Source organism: Solea senegalensis, linkage group LG15 (assembly GCF_019176455.1).
Source record: "Solea senegalensis isolate Sse05_10M linkage group LG15, IFAPA_SoseM_1, whole genome shotgun sequence".
NCBI lineage: Eukaryota > Metazoa > Chordata > Actinopteri > Pleuronectiformes > Soleidae > Solea > Solea senegalensis.
This window is the reverse complement of record NC_058035.1, coordinates 11,971,977-11,994,254: the sequence shown is the minus strand read 5'-3', so window position 1 is coordinate 11,994,254 and position 22,278 is coordinate 11,971,977. Positions and strand designations below refer to the sequence as shown.

General features: G+C 40.9%; 3 protein-coding genes and 1 non-coding gene across 5 annotated transcripts; all 4 read left to right on the top strand.

The window, feature by feature from the left end:
• The first annotated feature begins 3,830 nt into the window (after nt 1-3,830).
• trnan-guu lies at nt 3,831-3,905 on the top strand. The gene has a single exon. It is a non-coding gene; the product is annotated as a tRNA-Asn (tRNA).
• A 3,120-nt stretch (nt 3,906-7,025) lies between these two features.
• LOC122781897 (probable vesicular acetylcholine transporter-A) lies at nt 7,026-9,681 on the top strand. Its single transcript, XM_044045982.1, has one exon. The coding sequence runs from the start codon at nt 7,543-7,545 to the stop codon at nt 9,097-9,099; it is 1,557 nt and encodes a 518-aa protein (XP_043901917.1). The 5' UTR covers nt 7,026-7,542; the 3' UTR covers nt 9,100-9,681.
• Nucleotides 9,682-10,228: 547 nt separating this feature from the next.
• Nucleotides 10,229-20,080, top strand: chata (choline O-acetyltransferase a). 2 transcript variants are annotated; one of them, XM_044045976.1, is made up of 15 exons: nt 10,229-10,452; nt 10,676-10,755; nt 11,018-11,209; nt 12,318-12,436; nt 12,945-12,998; nt 13,088-13,268; nt 15,762-15,939; nt 16,049-16,218; nt 16,643-16,743; nt 16,896-17,024; nt 17,121-17,243; nt 17,926-18,067; nt 18,192-18,254; nt 18,342-18,479; nt 18,698-20,080. In XM_044045976.1, exons 2-15 carry the CDS (start codon nt 10,708-10,710, stop codon nt 19,142-19,144), a joined length of 2,085 nt encoding a protein of 694 aa, XP_043901911.1. In that variant the 5' UTR covers nt 10,229-10,452; nt 10,676-10,707; the 3' UTR covers nt 19,145-20,080. The 2 variants fall into 2 exon arrangements, with proteins under 2 accessions (XP_043901911.1, XP_043901912.1); XM_044045977.1 differs by having other exon boundaries at nt 10,640-10,755.
• A 453-nt stretch (nt 20,081-20,533) lies between these two features.
• Nucleotides 20,534-22,098, top strand: lg15h10orf53 (linkage group 15 C10orf53 homolog). The gene is made up of 3 exons (XM_044045984.1): nt 20,534-20,700; nt 20,789-20,908; nt 21,994-22,098. The coding sequence occupies exons 1-3, from the start codon at nt 20,607-20,609 to the stop codon at nt 22,056-22,058; spliced, it is 279 nt and encodes a 92-aa protein (XP_043901919.1). The 5' UTR covers nt 20,534-20,606; the 3' UTR covers nt 22,059-22,098.
• Nucleotides 22,099-22,278: the final 180 nt, after the last annotated feature.

Below are 22,278 nucleotides of genomic sequence, written 5' to 3'. Positions count from 1 at the left end.
AAGCAAACAATAAAAGCCCCCAGTTGGGATTAGTAAAGAGATTAATTGTTGACAGCCTGTGTCAGACTGTTGCATAATTATGTGGTAATGACATATGTACAGTGGACACATTCAGCCCCACATTGTCATCTACTGTACGCTGCATTTACCGTTATCTAGCCCGGCTAATTCACTCATCTGCAGGAAAAAAAAATGTTGAGGATTATACTTTTCTGATGTCATGAAAAGTATTAGGAATAAGGATTAATTCCCATGCATAAATCCTGCAGAGATTATCTCATTTATGATAAATTCAAAACTTCCACCAGAACCTTTTTATGACGTAAATAACCAAAGTCCCCAAAGACGTATTATGGATGAATGGACATGTGGAGACGTCATCTGGTGGAAAGAGTTACTTTGGACCTGCTCCCTATAAATAAACTGCTGCAGGACAACTATGATGACTAAAAGTATGTTTCCTCATTCATTAAATAATATTGACATTAAACTGCATTAGGAGAAGATTCATGAGTAAACTTTTATGTTTTATTATCTGAACGGCATAAATCTGGGATGTTTCTTGAGAGTTGCTGGTAAAAGACTGTGGTTTTATTGACCAAAGAAAAATCAATGAGCGATGAAGAAGGCAAATGTTGACAGGAAGTTAAATGAAGTTAAAGCTACAAGCTACAACCCCCCATCATATGCCCTTCCTAGCTCCACCCTGATTGGACTAAACCATTGCATGAGGTAATGGGAGGTAACATTAAACAGAGAACTCAATACTTTGACTACAGGCTCAGCTAAAGAGCCACAGGTGGATTCAAGTGGGTGAAAAGGTGGGAGGGAACCTTTTCACATTGGTCTAGCAACTGGCTTTTTGAAAAGGTTACACCAGGTTTTGTCTCAATCCTGGTCCTGTGGACCCAGTGCCCTGCTCCAACACACCTGATTTGCATGTCAGCTCGTTAGCAAGCTCTGCAGAACCCCGATAACCATGTATTTGAATCAGGTGTGCTGGAGCAGGGCAGTGGGTCCACAGGACCAGGATTGAGAAAGCCTGGATTATACAACATGACTACAAGAGCAAAATAAAGGGAGAATCAAAGAGTGTAAGGATTGTGTTTTAAGCAACAGGCGGTAAGATAAACTTCAGAAAGGCAAAAAAAAATGTTTGTAATGCAACAAAGAAATTCACAAATCCTCTAAAATCCCACCACATGTGAACTCAGTACTCATTTTACTTCCACTCAATCCACACAAAGATCCTAACTCATTAATACAGACATCAAAATTATGAGTAAAGTAAAATATGAGATTAGAGACAGTTCACATCTTAATTCACCAAAGTGAATTCTTTAATGACAGATACTGGTATAGTGAAATTAGATTAAGATGGAGTGAGAGATAAGTGACTCTAATTATTATAATTGAATTTTGTTGTTGTTATTTGTTGCATCTTCTACACACTCCGGTCAAATCACATACCCCGGATTATACAGTAGAACAGTATTTCTGATTTTACCACCACAGGAAGCTCGCACCCCTACATACATAGCACAGTTTGAGAGGTGTGGTCCTAATGAATATATCCAAAACTCAAAAAATGAACAACAATCACACACAGAAAAAGCATGTGACCATTTACATTTGACCCTGTGGTCGAATCCTCAACATTATAAACAGGCTTGATTAATGACGTGTTCTCAACACCGTGTTTTTCATCACACACAGAAACACTTTCCATAAACAAACCTTTTGTAAAACCCTGTGTCACACGCTCACTCCTTTGTTGAACGGCGAACAGTGTGATCACACTCGGGTCACGTCGCCTCCTCCCTTTCCCTCTTTTGGTAAATTTAGATGGTGAATTTAACACCTCGGTGAAATGTCAGGTCAACGACAGTTTACTTCACTCACATCTGGTGATCGTTGCTGTCAGATGTGAAGCAGATGACGTAACCCCACCCCCCACACACACACACACACACACACACACTTAGCCACAGGACAATCAGTGGTAAAGCTGAACACAGCTGCTCTTCTAATCAATTCATTGAACATGAGAAACCACACTGTTTTGTGCTCAGTGTGGCCGACGTGAAACAAACAAAAATGACAACAGGCTAAAGAAGACATTCAGTCTTTAGATTGGACAACAACAGACTTCACTCCTCACATCCTAACCTTACACATGTGGGAAAAAAACATATTTGTTTTAAAGAAACACTATTTTTTTGTTACAGGATTAGTGGTTCAGTGTAATCTGGATTACAGTGCAGCTGCTCTTTAGAAATCACTGCTTTCCCTTTTATCAGTACAGTGTGGACAGTGAACAGCACCGTGACCACTTCACACTTATTTATTTACATCGTTACATAGACACAGAGGCACCACATTGTGCGTCACTGTGGTGACGATCATCAATACCGTCGTCATGACTACGATATTACGTGGAATGTGAGTCTTTTCTTTTCTGATTGATTGTTAATCTCACTTAAATACAAACAATTGTATGATTATATTTGAGAGTTGAGACAGTTTTTCTAAACGGTGAAATTCTAGCATTTCAATAACAAAACAACTCAGTCAGCATTGCTGTGCTGTGATTAAATAATCTAATCTGACACAGGTTTTTTTAATCCAATCACATAATAAAAGGGTTATGTGTCATGTCATCAATTGAAAAGTCTTATTTCAAATGTGGCACCAACTAACCTGTCACATTATTTCCATTATGTGACAGGTTTTTTACTTATATGATGATATTTTATAAGACATCTGTGTGAATACAGAACTCACTCCAAGGGACTGGAGAATTTATTTTGGGTTGCCAAATTAAAATTGCAGAATGTTTTCCGACATGTACTACACGTAAATGATCAAACATAACTACTTAAAATCATATTACCTGTTACTAAAAGGGCATTAATGTTGGAATGTATGGATGGAATGAACTGGTCATTGGGTCGGCCACAGTTTGTCATCTTTGAAAAGTGGGTCCCCATATAAAACGTTTAGGAAACAGTGGTTAATAGTATTTTTAACAGTTAAATGGTTTACTCTTGATGGAAAGACAAAAAACTTTACTGTTTTAATAACTCATTTATTTGTCGGATGACTACATTGGTTCCTTTTGCGTGTGTGTAATTATTTTAAACACCACATGTCAACCTCACTGCTTTTACTCTGCACTGGTGTCAGTTCTCCACTCGTATTGATGTATTTATTTCAGGAGTGGACGTCAGTGTGTCCCCAACTGCTGTAGATTACAAGTGGAATGTGAACTTTGAAAGTGTGATAATAGAGGAATTTACTTTCTTACTTAATCTGCCTTTTCTCCTGCAGTGGTTTAACTTCAGTCCAGTCCATTCCTCTTCATTCATTCATTCATCTTCTACCACTTCATCCTCCACCTGAGGGTCACTGGTGCCAATCCCTGCTGACATAGAGCGAAACACAGGGTCACAGGGCCACATATAGAACAACATCATAACAACATAACAACCATCCACTCTCACACTCACAACTATGGTCAATTTATGGTCACAACTAGTGTCCAATTTGCCTAATCCTGGAAATCTGCATGTTTTTGGACTCGGAGGAAACCCGGAGGAAAAAAATAGTTTCAAATATTTCAAAAATCAAACATTGTATTAAAAAAAGAACATTATTTATTTAACGGTGACCATAATATTTTTCTGTATCAGACAGAATGCAATTTTAAAACGTTCTAAACAGAGAATTCGAGCAAAAACAAAAGCACAAGTGTTGTTACTATAAAATCATTCTGAGCCCCAGAAACCTCTGGGCCCCGCAGATCTCTGAAGCCGGCCCACATACAGCATGTCTCTGTGGCGCAATCTGGTTAGCGCGTTCGGCTGTTAACCGAAAGGTTGGTGGTTCAAGCCCACCCAGGGACGGGACTTTAATTCAGCTTTTCTCTGTTGTGAAGCTAATTATGGAAATGTCAGCGATAAATAAAGGTGCAAGTGGAATTTCTAAGGAAAGCATTGTGTCTCACAGTTATGAAATGTCTCTCTTTCCATTGTGTGACACTGGCAGCAACAACCAGCTTCTTAGGGCCAGGCGGCCACGAGTGGCCCCCCCCAAAACTCTATGGTCACAGTGGTAAAAACAATAATAGTAAATTTTTATCTCGAATTCTCACTTTTTGTAGAGATGTGAAATCAGTGTTTATACAGTTTAATGTTGGAAAGCAAGAAGTCTGAGGAAAAAAAGGGCAATAATTCAATAAATGTATTAATTATTTGATTTAACTGTGACCTGTAAAAGAGTGTTTCAAACTGTGGCCATCTCTGGTGAACATGGTCATTTTATGACATTATTTTCTTCCATGTCATTCTAGTGGACCAGCACCAGAGTCACAGACAGTGTGTTCTGATGTTCTGATGTTTACGCCGTGTGCATTTGGCTGCAGTGGTTTGGGGATTTTGTTTGGACGCGTTAATACTTTGGCAACCGCACAAGGTTTTATTATGATGTGATCTTGAGTCTGCCGAGGGAGTTTCAAATCAGATCAGAGCAGAATCAGTGGAGGAAAACAGCACAATTCATTGACCCTCTTCTTCAGCCAATTACACTGTCTGATTTCATTAAGAAGACTCCCTGTTTGTGATTGCTTATCAGTTACTCTGTTTGTCCTGTGTCAAAGTCTGCATACACATGTGTTTGTGAGGACACATTTGGACACAAACTTATCTCTTGTGAGGACATTTTGGCAGGTCCTCACAACCTTAACGCGGCGTTCTGAAGGTTAAGACCTGGTTATCTGTAAGAATGACGAGCTCTTGTGTGAAGCCAAAGCCAACATTTGAGCCTTCATGACATGTTCACTGTGGGACATAAATGTCAAAGCTGCTCTCGCACTAATGTGATGTAACAAATGTGTCTAAAAATAAAACAGAAAAATGTGACCTGCTTTCTGCTTCCATTGACAACTTCTTTTTTTTGTTTACCTTTTTTCAGTGGTACTTAGAGATTACATAGTTTGATACCAACACATATATCATAATAGAAGGATTAATATACATACATATGTATGCATACACATATACGTACATACTGTATGTGAATGAAAGGACATGACAGTTACCCCATCTCACATCCACATTACTGTTTTGTGTATGATGGCTATTATGTCATTTAAATTGTTGTTGATAATTATTATAATTATGACATTACAAATATTAGGAATATTATATTACATTATAGAAGCATGACCATCATAATGAACATTGTAGTGAAAATGATAATATTATCAATATTGTATAAGTATATCTATTGCTATTAATGATAGTGAGGATTTCTGTGTATAAAGAGATATTGATAATGTTAATATGTCTAAATAAAGTATTATATAAACACACATATATATACATACATAAAGTATATATATACATATGTGTGTGTGTATATATAGATATATATACATAATAAAATAGCCTTATAAATTATTGTCGTCTTTACTTACTAACGTTATGCATTATTAGTTATGACTCCTGCAATTCTGTCTTCTTTCCCTCTGCTTGCCTCTTTTTCTTTTTATACTGTATGTTGTAAAAATGTGTAAATGTCTTGCTACACTTTTACTATTCAACCTATTCAAACACACAGTGAATCATATTTTTATAAAATGCAGACCACTTTGTTTTCTTTGGGTTTTCCTGGTTTTAACACCTGTACATCTTATACGCCAACTTATAGGGGCATCTTAATAAAAATGGTATGCTGCTATTTTCTGGAAATATATGAGGACATGAGGACACCTACTGGCTGAACAAGGACACAGGACACCCAAAGACAAACCAACAGAAAGCTCCACTGACTGTAGCTTAATTACAGCAACACACCTACTGTACATGGAGACACAAAACTCGCTGCTTACTAAATTACAAAAAAACAAAAAAAACAACACATCTTATTCATACCTAAACTCACACTCACAGTAGAACAGGAGACTACTAAGGTCCACTTTTCAGATTTCAAGTGTTCCATTACTCGTCTTTCTTGTGCTGCATCAATCTATAGCCCACCAACAAAAAATACTGGCAAGGTACATGTGATTACACAAGTTAAAGTTAATCTGAAAACAAATAGAATTTATTCAAATCACAAAAGAGATCAAACTAAATTAGTAAATGGATCAAAACTCAATTTTAAATGAAATTCTTGTCTAATTATGTACAGCATTGAGCGCATTAAAGAGTCACCTGACTCCAGTGTCATGCTTGATTCAAGATAATGAGCTAGAGTTGATTGGCATTTGATTTTAAAAATGATTTAGCTCCTTTAGTAGATTGTTTTCATGGATGGCGGCAACTGCTTTGCCTTCTTCACACCAGTAGATGGCAGTGTCCAGCTGCATTAAACTCGTTGGTTTCTCCTCTTCTCATTCGTTTTTAAAAGTGGAACAAATGGAAGATCTTTAAGAAAACAAATACGGTATGTAATTATTTAAGTATTATTTAGCTGCAACGGCATTCCGCATTATGCTTTATTTTCATAATTGGACACATGAAAGTAAATAAATGACCCTAAACTAGCTCCTTAATGTCAGAGAAACACCAACACTTCTGATTGTGGTAACAGTATAAACACAGTTCAGTTAGTTGAGGAAAAACTAAACAAAAAAAAAACGAAACAAAAAATCTGCCATGGTTTTTAGCGACGTTCTCCGGGGAGCTGTCCGCGGGGATGTGGTGCTGAAACTGCAGCGGTGTTTTCTACTGATCCACTATGAAAACAGTAGGTTTCCACCTTGTGATTTCGCATTTGAGTCCACTTTCAGACTTAAGCCAAACCTAACTGTTGATAGTTGCTATTTAAAATTGAGTAAAAGGGGAAATTTGAGCAACTATCGCCGGCTCTGCTCTGAAGCAACTGACTGGACACAGTGCACACTCGGGATTTCTGTTTAATTAGCATAAAAGATCTGCTGGAGAGCGGCACGACTGTGCGTCACGGGCAAGACAGGAGTGGGGAGTGGGGAGGGAGGGGGGCACCTATGGGAGTCAACAAACTGCAGTGTGTTCTCGTGCTCCGGCCGACAAAAACCAGCCCGGTTGATGCGAAATGATGACTTAGCTCCCTGCGTTACAGGTGACTGGAGACAGCTGAGCTTTGGGAGCCGGAGGCGCGCAGCACACGGAGCTAAAACCGGGGGTAGTGCGCGCATGAAACCGTGTGTGTGAGCTGCAGGTGAATCCCCAACCTGTGAGGGCCGTTCGGGGACAAGCTCTTCGCCTGGATGACGGAGTATGAGACAATGAAGCAACTGGGAATGACGGGAATAAAACGAGTCCAAGTCACGAGAGTGGAAACGCGCGTGCGATGACGGACGGCGCCAGGGACAGAGAAGAGGTACAGCAGAAGAAAAGTTATCCAGCTTATTAGTGGAGCTCCCGGTGCTGGAGAAGAAAGAAAAGAAAGACAGAAGACGGGACAAATGAGCCAAGCGCGCGTAATTCCATAAACCAATCAACCGGAGGAAGCAGATTTTTATCTTTCAAAAGACTCGAGACAGACAGGGAGAAAACCATGGAGCCGGATGAGACCAAAGAGGGAAAAGGCTCTAATTTGGCACAATCTGCCGCCTCTAAACTGTCCCAGATGAGTGAAAGAACTAAACAAATAGGCAATGTAATCCAAGACCCGGAGCGGCAGAAGCGGATTATTCTAGTCATAGTCTGTATAGTACTTTTGCTAGACAATATGCTTTACATGGTGATTGTGCCAATTATACCAGATTACCTCGAAGGGCTCCAGAAAGCAGCAGATCGAGCCCAAGAGGTTTCAGTGCACACCAACTCCTCTAATAGCACCCACACAGTCACCAAGGGCAACTTCGACCTGCAGATTGGTGTACTTTTTGCCTCCAAAGCCATCGTGCAGCTAATGGTGAACCCGCTGAGTGGCACGTTTATAGACAGGGTCGGCTATGACATCCCGCTCGTCATCGGGCTCAGCGTCATGTTCCTCTCAACTCTCACTTTTGCCTTCGCTGACAACTACGCGTCTCTGTTCCTGGCGCGCAGCATGCAGGGCCTCGGCTCGGCTTTTGCCGACACGTCTGGGATCGCGCTGATCGCGGACAGGTACACGGAGGAGAAGGAGAGGAGCAAAGCGCTGGGCATCGCCTTGGCGTTCATCTCCTTTGGAACTCTTGCGGCGCCCCCCTTCGGAGGAATTCTCTACGAGTTCGCAGGGAGGCGCGTGCCCTTTCTGATCCTGGCCTGCGTGTGTCTCGCAGACGGCGTGATGTGTCTGACTGTGTTGAAACCCTTCTCAAAGCGAGAGAGAGAGAACATGCCAGTGGGCACCCCCATTTATAAACTGATGCTTGATCCTTACATAGCTGTAGTTGCTGGTGCTCTCATTGTTTGCAACATCCCTCTCGCCTTCCTCGAGCCCACTATCGCCAACTGGATGGAGGCAAACATGCACTCCAGCCAGTGGGAGATTGGCATGACATGGTTCCCTTCATTCTTCCCTCATGTCTTAGGTGTTTATCTCACTGTTAAATTAGCAGCCAAGTACCCGCACCTGCAGTGGTTTTACGGCGCCATAGGTATGGTGTTCATAGGCGCGAGCTCGTGCACGGTGCCCGCCTGTAAAACCTTTGGACAGCTCATGATCCCGCTGTGCGGAATCTGCTTTGGCATCGCCTTCGTGGACACTGCGCTTCTGCCCACGCTGGGTTTCCTGGTGGATGTGCGACACGTGTCCGTGTACGGCAGCGTGTACGCCATCGCAGACATCTCGTACTGCGTGGCCTACGCGCTGGGGCCCGTGGTGGCTGGACAGATAGTCCACAACCTGGGCTTCGTTCAGCTCAACCTGGGCATGGGCCTCGCCAATGTACTTTACGCACCGGCGCTGCTTCTGCTGAAGAACGTGACGAAGATGAAGCCTTCGTTCTCCGAGCGGAACATGCTCCTGGAGGATGGACCAACGGGACTCTATGACACCATTAAGATGGAGCAAAGGGAGAAGAAGAAGAAGGGTTTGTGCACGACCATCGACGAGAACGGCGTTGATACGTTTGCGCAGCGGTCGTATTCAGAAGAGGAATCCTCAGGGGGAGAGTATGCGTAAAAAGACCCTCAACTGAGTGTGAAACTATCAAAGTGCCAATGTAAACTTGTGTGCATCCTGTCTGATCAATTGCATAACACGATTAGGATTGTGTAACAACGTGAATCATTCACTGCTCGTGGTGTGTGACAGTCCCCCCGGGTATTGTCAAATCAAATAGCTTCAAGCTTTCGCAGTAGAAAGAAAGGCGCGTGTTCATCTTTAAGTGAGAGTCTGTTGAGATAAATGTCCACTCATCACAACCACAGTATTTACCACAGTGTCGGAAACTCATATTCAGGGACTATGTGTACATGTATTTTAACAGTTATAATGTGCGCGTCTTTTGATGTAAACTGTGTTCTTTTTCTGCCAGAGTTGTGCTGCTAAACTCAATATGCAATACTGCGTGTGTCACATAAGAGTTTTTGGTAAGACAAGAAGAGATGGAAATGAGCTGAAAACTGTGTCTTATTGTGTGAATTTATTTCTTTGTTTAATTTTTTTTTTGGTTGATATACTCCTGGAATGCAAAGCCTCAATGTATCTGCGACTGTACATACGTGTACATTTATGTACATAATTAAATCCGTATTATGTGAATGCTTCTGTTCATGGATTTTTATTTTATTTTTTTCAGGGGAGCATATTGTGTATTAAACAAGTTTTTATTTACAGGTGGAATATTCATCATGAACTAATTAATAAGCGAGGTTTATAATAAGAGGTTATTCCTTAAACTGTTTACTTTTTGGACGTATTAGACAAATTAAAGCAATACATATTCATAATGTGGAGGCCTAAATTATACTTTTGTGATTATAAATGACTAATTATTCAGCAGCTTGAGGGAAAAACGTTTTATAATCATAATAATAGAGAAGTCAAAGTTGGAGTTAAATATAAATATGAAATGGAAAATACTGAGATTGATATTGTATGAATTCAGTACAGAGGGGGACAAAATGAAATCAGGCGTAAGTCCAAGTTACTCAACAAAAAAGTCAGAAATCCATGATGGTAACAACATGGTGAGCGCGCCAGGCTTCAGTCGGCGTCTGAAGAAGGTGCGGTGAAGATGTTCAAGAAGGAGAAAGTTCTCGGCGAATGGCAGGACTTCAGGGAGGAGCTTGGCAACAGGAGAGAGAGAGGTACCTTCTCAGCATCTCTCCTCAGCCTGTGAGGGGATTATGCACTGACCACGCTGAGGGGGATTGAAACATGATCCAAACAATAAAAGGACCGAAGGAGTAACATTTTCAAAAGAAAATTCGTCCAAAAAAAAAAAAAATCACATTCAAAGTCAAAATGGACCAAACTAAACTTCTTTCTTGAGCCTCAGGACGAGTGAGGGGCGTCTGCTTTTACTGACTGGTGAGTAAATACAATTCATGTGTTTTTAAGTGATATTTATATTTGTTAAATGATCAAATTACTGCATTTGTTCACTCACACACACATATTACTACTGCAGCAGCTGCTTGGCATCATCGTGAAGCATGATTAGTAGAGAGTGCGCAACAGTGACATTATATCATTCCACATTTGCCTTAAATTTGAGGCGTTTAAAGGAATATTCCAAACTCTGTGAACGCAGTGAACGCCTGTCTGTCCATCCGCACCGGCATCATGCCAGTCCTGGACCGAGAACCCCCCAAAGATGTGGACTGCGGAGATGTAAATATTTTATATCTGACTTACTGTACATGCATGCATGTGGACTTAAATTAACTGCTGCTTTATAAATGTGGCATTTGGAAAAATCAAAGTTGACATTTAAACAGTTTGACTTGTACATTATTACATGCAATACATGTAATAATGTATGTAATAATGTAATGTGATGTAATGTAATGTAATAATTCTTTTTACTTTAATTAAGAGAATAAAAAGCTCAGCTTGAGTTTGCTGATTTATTTGATCCCCTCACACTGTCCAGGGTCTGCCCAAGCTGCCGCTGCCTGCCCTGAAAGACACGCTGGACATGTACCTGAGGTGCATGAAGCACCTGCTCACCGAGGAACAGTTTCTGAAGACACAGCACACAGTGAAGCAGTTTGGAGAACCCGGAGGAGTCGGAGAGCTACTACAGAGCAAACTGGTGGAGAGGAGAGAGAAGATGGCAAACTGGGTAAATAAAAACCATCTGGGCCTTAAAATAAATGACCTGCGCAAGTTGTTTTTCAACTAGCAACACAGCGTGTGACATTTGGGTGATGAATGGACACGCACATTCATTTTCAAAGTTTCTGATAAACACTGCAGTCACCAGTTAATCATTTATACATGGATGAATGAAACGCTTGAGTTATAGATGAAACATAGATTTTTTGTGTGAATTGTGTTACAGTTTTGTTCATAAATACAGATTTGAGCAATCAACATTGGATCCTGCTGGGGGCCTTTGCACAGCAGCCATTTTGACATGTTATAAATCACCATTTTCCCTCAGACTTCCACCCAACGGACTCATTTTTGCAACCAGTGAAGTCGCCCCCTGGTGGCTATTCTTCCTTCTTGGTTAACTTCAACCACTTTTTATTATGAGTTATTTTGGATTATGAGCGCAACTTTGTGGTTACAGACAGTAAAGCTATGAATTATGTGAAAAGCTTGTGTCAATATTTACAGTACACAGCTCTATGGTCATCTGTGTTTTGTTAAAGGAGGGGCAACATAATTGGTTTAATTTCTTGACAAAGAGCCACTTCAGAGCCTGTTTTTCCACATCACCAAGCCTGGGTTTTTATTTCAATCAGGTGAAATATAACCTGCAGGATGCTCATGCTGCAGGGACCAGTTTTTTGCCATAAGAAAAAACCGCTTCACTGCTGCATCTGCTCCAGAAAGTCCAACCATAATCAATTCTTCAGCAGCATCTCCAGGAAAAAGGTGGACAGTGGTGTATAGGCTCCTGGTGGGACACCTAAGTAGGACAGGATGGGGGGTAGAGGCCTGACTTCTGGTTTTTCAGGAAAACACAGTTACAGGCAAAATGACCAAGTAAAGGTTGCTGGCATCGATGCACCCTGCCTCAGCCTAGAAGTGGCCTTAGTTACAAACGACATTACCAATGACTCAATGTTCAGTTCACATATGTCAGGATATTGTGAACCAGGATGCACTCAGCCCTCATGAGTTTGATTAATATGATTTTTCCTACTGTGACCTTTTAAAATGGCTGCCGTGCGAAAAAGGGCCCCGCGAGTACTCTGCCTTTAATGAAATCCATCTGTTAGGTGTACGATTACTGGCTCAACGACATGTACCTGAGCAACAGACTGGCTCTGCCCGTCAACTCCAGTCCAGCGATGGTCTTCCCGCAGCAGAACTTCAAGGCTCCCATTGACTCTTTAAGGTACGAGACGCGCTGCGCAACAGAGACGAAGAAGTCATGAGGAAAAAATCTCACAGTGAAGCAAAATAATAATAATAGTAATAATAATAATAAAAAACGTTGACAATAATACTCCATACAGTGATGGAAGTAGAACAAGAGACACAACGAGGAATCAAAAATGAAATCACAGTGCAGAAGTGAGACATGAGAAATGACCGTGAACTGTATAAATGACTTAAACACAGGCTCTGATCGATTATAGGACACTTGGTTGCCACATGGCGACACGTTGACTCATTACTCAGAATCTCCAGAGGTCTGAGAGGCCGGGCCAGGTCGTGGCAGGGTTAATAGGCAATGGAAGCTGTGGTTTGGTTAACATGGTATTGATCTCTGATCAGCTCCTTAAACACATGATTTACATCAGGATTTATTCTCTTAGGTGTCACACAACTACATGGGAAGGAAATTTCCAAGTAGAAAATAAAATGTGACAATTACAATAACAAGAATTCTTCTCACTCAGGTTTGCTGCACACTTAATCTCCGGTGTTTTGGAGTACAAAACTCTTCTAGACGCGTAAGTCAAAGCACAATCACGGTGCAAATAGTCCACAGTCATGTTCAAAATGTATGCATAACATCATGTGTGTTTGTGTGTGTGTGTAGGCGAGCCCTACCTGTGGACTATGCCAGGGGACAGCTGGCTGGAACCCCTCTGTGTATGGAGCAGTATTATCGTCTCTTCACCTCCTATCGACTACCAGGACCCGAGAGAGACACACTAGTGGCGCAGGAAAGTAGCGTGATGCCAGAGCCTGAGCACATCATCGTGGCCTGTAAAAACCAGGTCAGAGAAAGTAAAAAAGAATAACAACACAAGTTAGATTTATTGGATTTTTGGTAACTATTTCAAACATGTTTTTAGTTTGACTAAACAATCAAAAAGTGAAGGTCAAAGGTGAAAGTCATTTTCGACTCTCTGCATTTCTGAGGATGTTGTTTAGGTTGATGATTTATTTAGTAATCAATTACAGTCCTAGGAAAGGTCGGAATCCAAGGTCAACTGCATGACAACGGACAAACCTATACAAAAAGTATTGCTCTTTCTCACACACACACACGCACAGGGATCTACGGTCGCCTTCACATACCAGAGATGATGTTGTTCTTTGCTGTTTATAAAAATGTTTTCAGTTTTAATGATTTATTTGTTATGTGGAGCAAAGAAACCAGATCATATTCAGATTGAAGAAGATGGAAAATCTGAGAAACCTGTTTTTAATAACTGAAAAACACTCAAACTGATGAATTGAATGTCAAAATAGTTGACGATTAATTCATTCATTTAGAGCCACACTGTGTTCTCAGTCCCTCTGCTCCTCTAAGTGCTGATATATCAAGTTCATAAAATGTCTTTGTATGACATGGTTTGTGGACAAAACCAAAACGATTACTCGATTAATCAAGAAAATAATCAATAGTTGCAGCCCTAAAATACATAGATTTTGGCGGTCATCTGGATTACGATACATAATCTGTGGTTTCTAGTTTAGAACATAGGCGTACTTGTGATATGTGCACACCAGCCTCAACACCTACCGAGACACATCCAGTATTTGACCCCTGAACTCTCAGTAGTACCAGATAACATCAGTACTCAGTAATCCCAGGTTAAGAGCAGAGTCATCTTTGCACACCAGCCTTCATTTTGATCACATATAAAGCCTCAGGGCTTGTTTCTGACACTTCTGTGACACGATCATGACAGAAAAACATCCACAGCCAGAACAAAAACTACTCAAACCCTCGTCTGTGGCAGCTCCAGTGACAGGAAGTGTAGTTTATGCATCATCTCGCCATGATACAGCCCTGCTGCAGTGGCTGGTAATTAGACTATATATCACTCACTTGTGTCCGACAGTATGGCACACAGCGTCCGCAGGCACAGTGCTGACTGATCTCGCAAACAGTAATTAACAGCCCGGCCCACTGGCAAAGTCCCCTGTATTGAGTAATTATCTATAACGCGTGTGACATTTGCACATCAGCCTACATCGTTAGCTGTGTCGCAAAGAATCAAAGACGCTCGTGGAGTAAAACAACGACAGATGACTTCACTGCCATGAAGACACAATGGATTGAAGTTGACCGTGATCCCACATGTTTATAGGCATAAGGAAACAAAAAGTGCTTAGTTAAAGGAGAACATGGAAAAGTTTAAGTCAAATTTAATTTGCATAGCTTTGCAGTCATCTTTTTAGATTATAATAAAACAATAATCATCAAGTTATGTGTTGAAAAAGGAGACAACTCAACATGGAAACAGCCAAGTATGATGAGGCAAGGACTCAGAAAATCCAAAGGTTCACTACATTTATTTTCTACCCATTTTCCAGAGAAATAATTACCAACATCTCAGACACACACACTCTCTCCCAGATAAATTAATTTTAATAATCTGAGTGAAATGTTGGCTCCACTTGGTTTTTTTTTAGTCCCTTTAGACTTTACTTAATGTATTAAATGTATCTCAAATTTATCTTAGATTTGAAATTCAAGACAACAGAAATGTTCTTCAAGTATTCAATCACTGACAAACAGGTTGCCTGTACTGGCCACAGCATAAAATATCGATTTGATGTTATTTACAGCTGTTTTTAATGCTGTCGACCATGGTATTTTAATGTTGCATATGGAATACTGGGTTGGTTCACTTCATACCTATCTGACAGATCCTTCTCTGTTAATTTGGAGGATTTTGTGTCATCAACAGCTCCTCTCTCCTGTGGGGTGCCACAAGGCTCAATCCTCGGGCCCCCTCCTGTTCTCACTTTATTTACTCCCATTAGGAACCATCACAAGGAAGCACATGTCATTTCACTGCTACGCAGATGCCTGCCAATTATTCCTTCCACCTTAGAAAAAACACCACATTTTCAGTGGATTATCTCAATGAAATAAAATCATGGATGGCAATAAACGTCCTTAGTTTTAATGACAAGAAGACTGAGGTTATTCTCTTCAGCCCTAGTGGTAATTCAGACAGTCATCTGAACAACCTAGGGCAGTAACTAAAAGCAGTTTTTATCAGCTTCATCAGATCAGATCAATGTTATCACGCTATGATCTTGAGAAGGTCATCCATGCTTTTATTTCCATTCTCCTAGATTATTGCAATGCCCTTTATATGGAGGCAAATCAAGCAATAATTAATCGCCTCCAGCACAGAATCGTTGCATCGTGATATTATTGGTATCGTGTATCGTGTATCATGTGGTACCCTGTGATTCCCACCCCTAGCGTACCCAAACATTTTATGTCCAACCTAAACTCTGTGCAGTTATTTGTGCTGGATGTGGTGATCAACTTCCGTCGGCTGAATGAAAGAGATCTGCTGACGCAGCTGGTGAAGATTGCCAAGATGGCTGACAACGAAGAAGAGCAGCTCCCGCCTATAGGTCTTCTCACTTCAGACGGACGGACAGAGTGGGCAGAAGCTCGCCGGGTGCTTATGAGAGGTGCATTTTAAGTAGACGTGCTAGTCTTTCCAACACAAATCCTCTAAAAGTCTAAAAGCGGATCTCCAAGTGTTTCCAAGTCGGATTATCTCACTGTTTTATGCTCTAGAGTCGACTAACAGGGATTCTCTGGACATGATCGAGCGTTGTATGTGCCTGCTTTGTCTGGATGGCGGCGGTGGTCCCGAGCTAAGTGACACCACACGTGCCATGTGTATGTTGCACGGAGGAGGAGTGGCCAAGAACAGTGGCAACCGCTGGTATGACAAGCCCATGCAGGTCAGTAAGCACAGTTACCTCCTCCACCCGCCTGATTTGTTGACTTTCTAACTGGTTGCACATTTGAGAAGTTACCAAAGGGGAAATGGACAGAACTGAGGATGCTACACAGTAATGTTTATCTCACACAGTGTCACACGTATAGCCGACAGCCAATCTCGTATGAAAGTATTTGATTGAAAGCAATTCACAAATGAGTAAATGTAAATGTAAAGAAATGCTAGTGAGGAGTCTGTGTTTTCATTTGATCACAAAGCCTTTGCTTGAGAAACGTCATTAGCATGAACTTTGACGGAGGTGTTACAATAAAGATTTCTGATTAATTGAACGAAATACATGATTAATAACGGATGCTTCCTCTCTAAATAATTTCTTCTCTCCAAGGTGTAATGTATGGATGCATTATTAAGCATTATTGCGTCAGTTTGTCGTAGGAGCCGACGGGAGCTGTGGAGTCGTATGTGAACACTCTCCGTTTGAGGGGATTGTGCTCGTGCAGTGCACAGAGTATCTGCTCAAATACATGTAAGCCGTCAAATTCCATCAGATCTTGAAAACTCACAATGTGTGCGATATTTGTTGGCATAGGCTTAGAAAAACCTAATTAGACGAACTAAAAAAAAAAAGATCAATTATACATATGTATCCCTATTTACTATGTTCTCATTTGACATCAGGATTGGCAGCCCAACAAAGCTGGTCAGAGCTGCGAGTGTGAGTGAGCTTCCTGCTCCACGCAGACTCCGCTGGAAATGTACACCAGAGGTTCACAGACTCCTCGCCTCCTCTGCCGACAAGCTCCAAAGGTCTTGGTTCACTGTTCTTAGTTTCTGCACAATCAGATTAGCAAACAAATCAGTTCGCTCAAAACATAACAGTATCTTTTCTTATTTGCCCTGCAGGCTGGTGAGGAATCTGGACATGAACGTCCACAAATTCTGTGACTACGGGAAAGAGTTCATCAAAAAGCAGAAAATGAGTCCAGATGCTTATATTCAGCTCGCTCTGCAGTTGGCTTACTACCGGTAATAAAGTACATTATGTCAGAAAAGCATTGTATTATAACACTGAGATTAGGGAACATGCTTAATTGAAATACGAGCTTTACTGATAACGCAGGAACAGTCAGTATCTTCACAATCCAATGAATCATTTTTAATAACTTAACGCCAACCACACAATAATATCGCATGTTTCCACCCCGTGAACAGTAACAAAATAACTGCCCCCATTTTGCTCCATAGCATTAAGACATCATTAAAATGGGAAAATCTTGATTTGAGGACAAAACGAGACGTTTGAGAACATCGTAATTTCCATTCAATTCAAGAGTAATGGTACGGTATGGGTGGAGCTACACCGTCTTGCGATCGGTGTTTCCTCAGCGCGAGCAGACTATTCTCATTCAAAGCTTGACGTCTTGTTGAGACAATTAGCCACAAATGGAGCAATTGTGTTATTGTGTCACGTCTGATGTCATTGTCGACACACTGGTACAACGATACACTACGTATCTCGCTGACGTGGTAATCAGGCACAGTGCACACCCCGCCTACCAAACACAAGCCTGATCCAGGGCTTTACCGTTCCAAATCGTACCATACTGTATCAAAGCAAACTGGAACATTTGGATTGCACTTCCCAATTCGGCAATCGGGGCATCCAACCTTCCAGACCTTCCCTTTGCTATTCTCTTTGTTATTCTAGATGCCACCGTAGACCAGTGTCAACCTATGAGAGCGCTTCCACGCGACGTTTCCGAGAGGGCAGAGTGGACAACATTCGCTCGGCGACACCTGAAGCCCTGGCCTTCGTCAGAGCAATGAGTGACGGGAGGTTTAACACGAGCGTAAGATGTTTTTAGTCAGGATGTTGTGTTAAATGAATGATGCTGCAGGGTAAATACCCAATTGTTACTACTCTGACGGAAATGAACGGAGATTCAATAGTTTGCCATTGATTCTGTTCTCCAGGATTCTGAAAAGATGGAGTTGTTACGCGGTGCCATAGCGGCGCAGACAAAGTACACTGTTCTGGTAACTACTCTCTAACCCCAGTCACAACACTGACTCTGCGAATCAGAGAAAATACATCGACATACAGATGTACGTATTGTTTTTCAGGCTATTACAGGGATGGCGATCGACAATCACCTACTCGGCCTGCGCGAAATGGCACGTGAACTGAAGATGGAGACGCCAGAGATGTTTGAGGACGAAGCCTATCTCGTCAGTAATCAGTTCATTCTGTCAACAAGTCAGGTATGTGCAAAACACACGTGCAAAAATGCATCATTTACAAAACGGGCAGCAATGTTCTACTGAAGAAGACCTGAAACTAGTAACTGAGACATTTAACTCTTTTTGCAACCAGTGGACATCTACTGGAGGACAATAGAGGACATCTATTTTAATGCATTTATGTGGCCCTGACAGTATTTGAGTCCAACAGTTAAAAACTCTGTTCCCTCTTCCCTCAGGTCCCGACTGCTGTTGAGATGTTCTGCTGCTACGGCCCCGTGGTTCCAAACGGATATGGAGCGTGCTACAATCCGCAGTCAGACTACATCATCTTCTCCGTATCGAGTTTCCACGAAAGCCCACAGACATGCACGGCGGAATTTGTCAAGTGTCTGGAGCGGGGACTCCTGGACATGAGAGCTTTGTGCAATAAATGCAACTGCGTCTCCACTCCGACCAAACAAAGACTGGAGAAGCACACACAAACTGAGACCAAAGGGCAAACCAGAACACAGCAGAGACTGCCCGAGTCCAGCAAGTATCAGCAAACACTGCCACAGATACTGGTGCAGATGCCGGACCAGAACAAAGTGGAGACACAAACCCAGACTTCATCACAGGAAGAGTCACCGGCTCTAAAGAAGGGAAGTCAATTATATAAAGTGTCACAATGTCAGGGAAAATAGTGACGGGTGTGATTTCACATGTGCTGCAATAATGTTCTGCTCTTGAGTCCTTTAAAGAATACACACTGTAACTGTGACACCAAATGTTATGTGTAGTTGTTGTTTAAATGTTTGTATGGTGAACATCTAACGTGGTAATTTGTCACATATTACAATAGTACAAGTGTTTTTAAAGGTCACTTTCTGCTTTTATCACAACAAATATCCAAAACGGAGCTTAAAGAAAGAACAGAAAATATTCATTTGAGCCAAATTTTAGCTTTAGCTTTAGTTTTGCACTAAATTGAGAAGAAGCCAAATGTTATAAAGGTTGTTGGAAAAAAAGAAGACATTAAAATGGAGGAGGGGAAAAAACGATAGACTGAAAACACTCCATGTCTCCTCTACGTTTCTATTCATTTCTATACATTTCATTCATGAAGACTGTCTGTTATTTTGACAAATGGCTGATTGTCTCAGTATATGTCAATTTGCAAAAAAAAAAGAAAAAAAAGAAGCATGCTGCTATCTATCTGAAGATTATGGTGTACTGTGGAAAACCCCAATCTTCTATGCAATGTCTCTGAGTGTTGTCTTCGTAAAATTGCTGTCTATTGCACAAAAATAACAAAAACAAAGCTCATTCATGGTAATGAAAAACTAATAAAATGATGATCATATATATTAAATTATTTTTACGGACAAAGATTTAGGGGATTTAGGGGTTTCAGTTTATCATAGGATTTAAGTGTGTTTGGTTGTGTCCTTACAAACGTATTAGCAGAATATCAATTATTTATTTTTCTATGATGTATCCCATAGTCTCATTTAAACATAGCTGTGAAAAGTTAAGTATGCTGTAAAACTTACTTAGCAGGTACAACCACTGTGTTCATAACTGTAAGATGTATTTAAAGAGTGTAGAATAAATAAAATAAATAAATGGATTTACGTCAATTTCGCCGTTTACCTGATGAATAATTGTTTAAACTAATGAGAAACACGTTTGTCTGTTGTAAAAGTATCTGCACAGTAGGACAGTTGAAGGGACAGGGGAATGATGAGGATATGGACAGGTGAATCATGAGGACTGGTGCTAATTAAGGTCCCTGAGTGAGTGAGAAAGTTAAAGCACTTGTGACCTTCGACCCATTTAGACTGATTCAATGTGTTTACAAATTTTACTTTGTCAGCACTGTAATTTGTAAAGGTTTGTCTTTAATTGAAAACAATTCATGTGAGATTTGTGTCACATTGTTCTTTTTGCATGACACAAGAAAAAACCCTAGCCATGTTAAAAAAAACTACTAACTTTTACTCTGAGTAAATTAAGCTAACTTTTTTTTTATTTAACTTTGTACATTTTGAAACTAGAATATGTCAGTTTCCACCTCCGCCAAACAACAGCGTGTGTTTGAGAGAGACAGAAAGAGAGAGCGAGAAAGCGAGAGAGAGAGCGTTGCCTAGGTGACCACAACAAACAATGTCGTCAAAACCACGGGTGACACTTTGTTACGGACCTTATGAATCCAGCGGAATCGTCCAGCACAGGACCTTCAGGCTGCAGGGTCTGCAGGGTAAACACCACCATGTTTGTTGTTGTTGTTGTCTCCTTGTCGTCAGGCGAGGTCAAACAAACACGTGACTTCTCCAACATGTCTGCAGCCGCTCTGACAGCGCGCGGACACCAGTGTGTTCTCGAGGAGACGGACGAGTGGAACATGGTGGAGCTGCAGGTGAACGGGGAGCTGGTGTTCACGTGTCACATCCGGCAGCTGGAGTTTGGTGAGTTTCACACGGAGACCACGTGATCCTCAGGTGTGCGTGTGTGTGTGTGTGTGACGCAGACATGAACGCAACTCTTGTCGATTTAACGAAGTTTTTTCGAATGCAACATTTTAATGGTGAAGCCTGCAGGGGCGTTTTAAGGGACTTTAGGGCCAGAAGACAAGGGGTAATTAAAGTTCCAGTATGTAAAATTTTGGAGATTTATATGCAAATATCCATCAGTAAATTATGACATTCCAATCACCCCAAGGCCTTTACACACACCAGTCACATTTATTATTACCTATCCAGTCAATGTGAAGCTGCATCTAATTATTATTTTCCTGATTAATCAAGCACTTGTTTGGTCCCTAAAATGTCAGAAAATATTGAAAAATGTCGACGATGATGATCTCGGAATGTCTTGTTTTGTCCACAAGCCAAAAATGATTCACTTCAATGATTTCTTTGTGATATGGAGCAAAGAAACCAGAAAATATTCAAATTTAAGAAGCTGACAAATTAGAAAGCTTGTTTTAATTATTGGGGGAAAAACATCCAGACCAAATGAATCGATTATCAAAGTAGTTGATGATTAATCAGCGAATAATCGATGAATCGAATATTTGTTGCAGCCCTAGTGAACAGTCACAAAAATAATTGTGTTTGAACAAAAGCCTTTGGAGAAATGATTATTATTTGTCAGGAAACATGTTTTGGAGGAGTTACTGCAAATGTCTGCTCTGCGTCAATAGAATATAATGTCGATTTTGGAAGTTGTGTTCCCGACGAATTATTAAACCACCAAAGCACTGGTTTACAGTAGATGCCTGGTTACTGGTTTTACCTCTGAATGTCTGGTTTCAAAAATGTGGTGCTGGTCAACAGGGGTTCGTTTTACAACTGGAAGAGTGACGATTGCAGTCTCCTGTACATTCTAACATGATATTTACAAACTTGCCACTGCTGTAAACTAATATAATCAGCTGTCCTCAGAGACTCAACTCTTAGTTCGGGGGCTGCAGGTAATTGGTTGCCTTTTTCTTTCTTTCTTTTTTCAACCCTGTTGCTATGACGTCCTGTTGTGCTTTTTAACCCCAAAGGTGGAGATGGAACACTAGATCCTGTTTGCAGAGAAGCTGTCGCTGCTGTGGAGAATTCTTGCTGAAGGTGATCTCAAAATAAAAATAAAAAATGGATTAAGCACATACAGTATACAGCATCTTTTTTCCCCAACACGCTATATAAAAAAAAACACTGTGTTTAACTACATGAATGAACTGTATTGCTCAATATTACGTTGAAAATGTCTTAGATTGTAGTGAACTGACATTCATAAAAATAGACACGTGTAGTATGCTTTTAGCAGAGGTATGAGGGAGAAAATA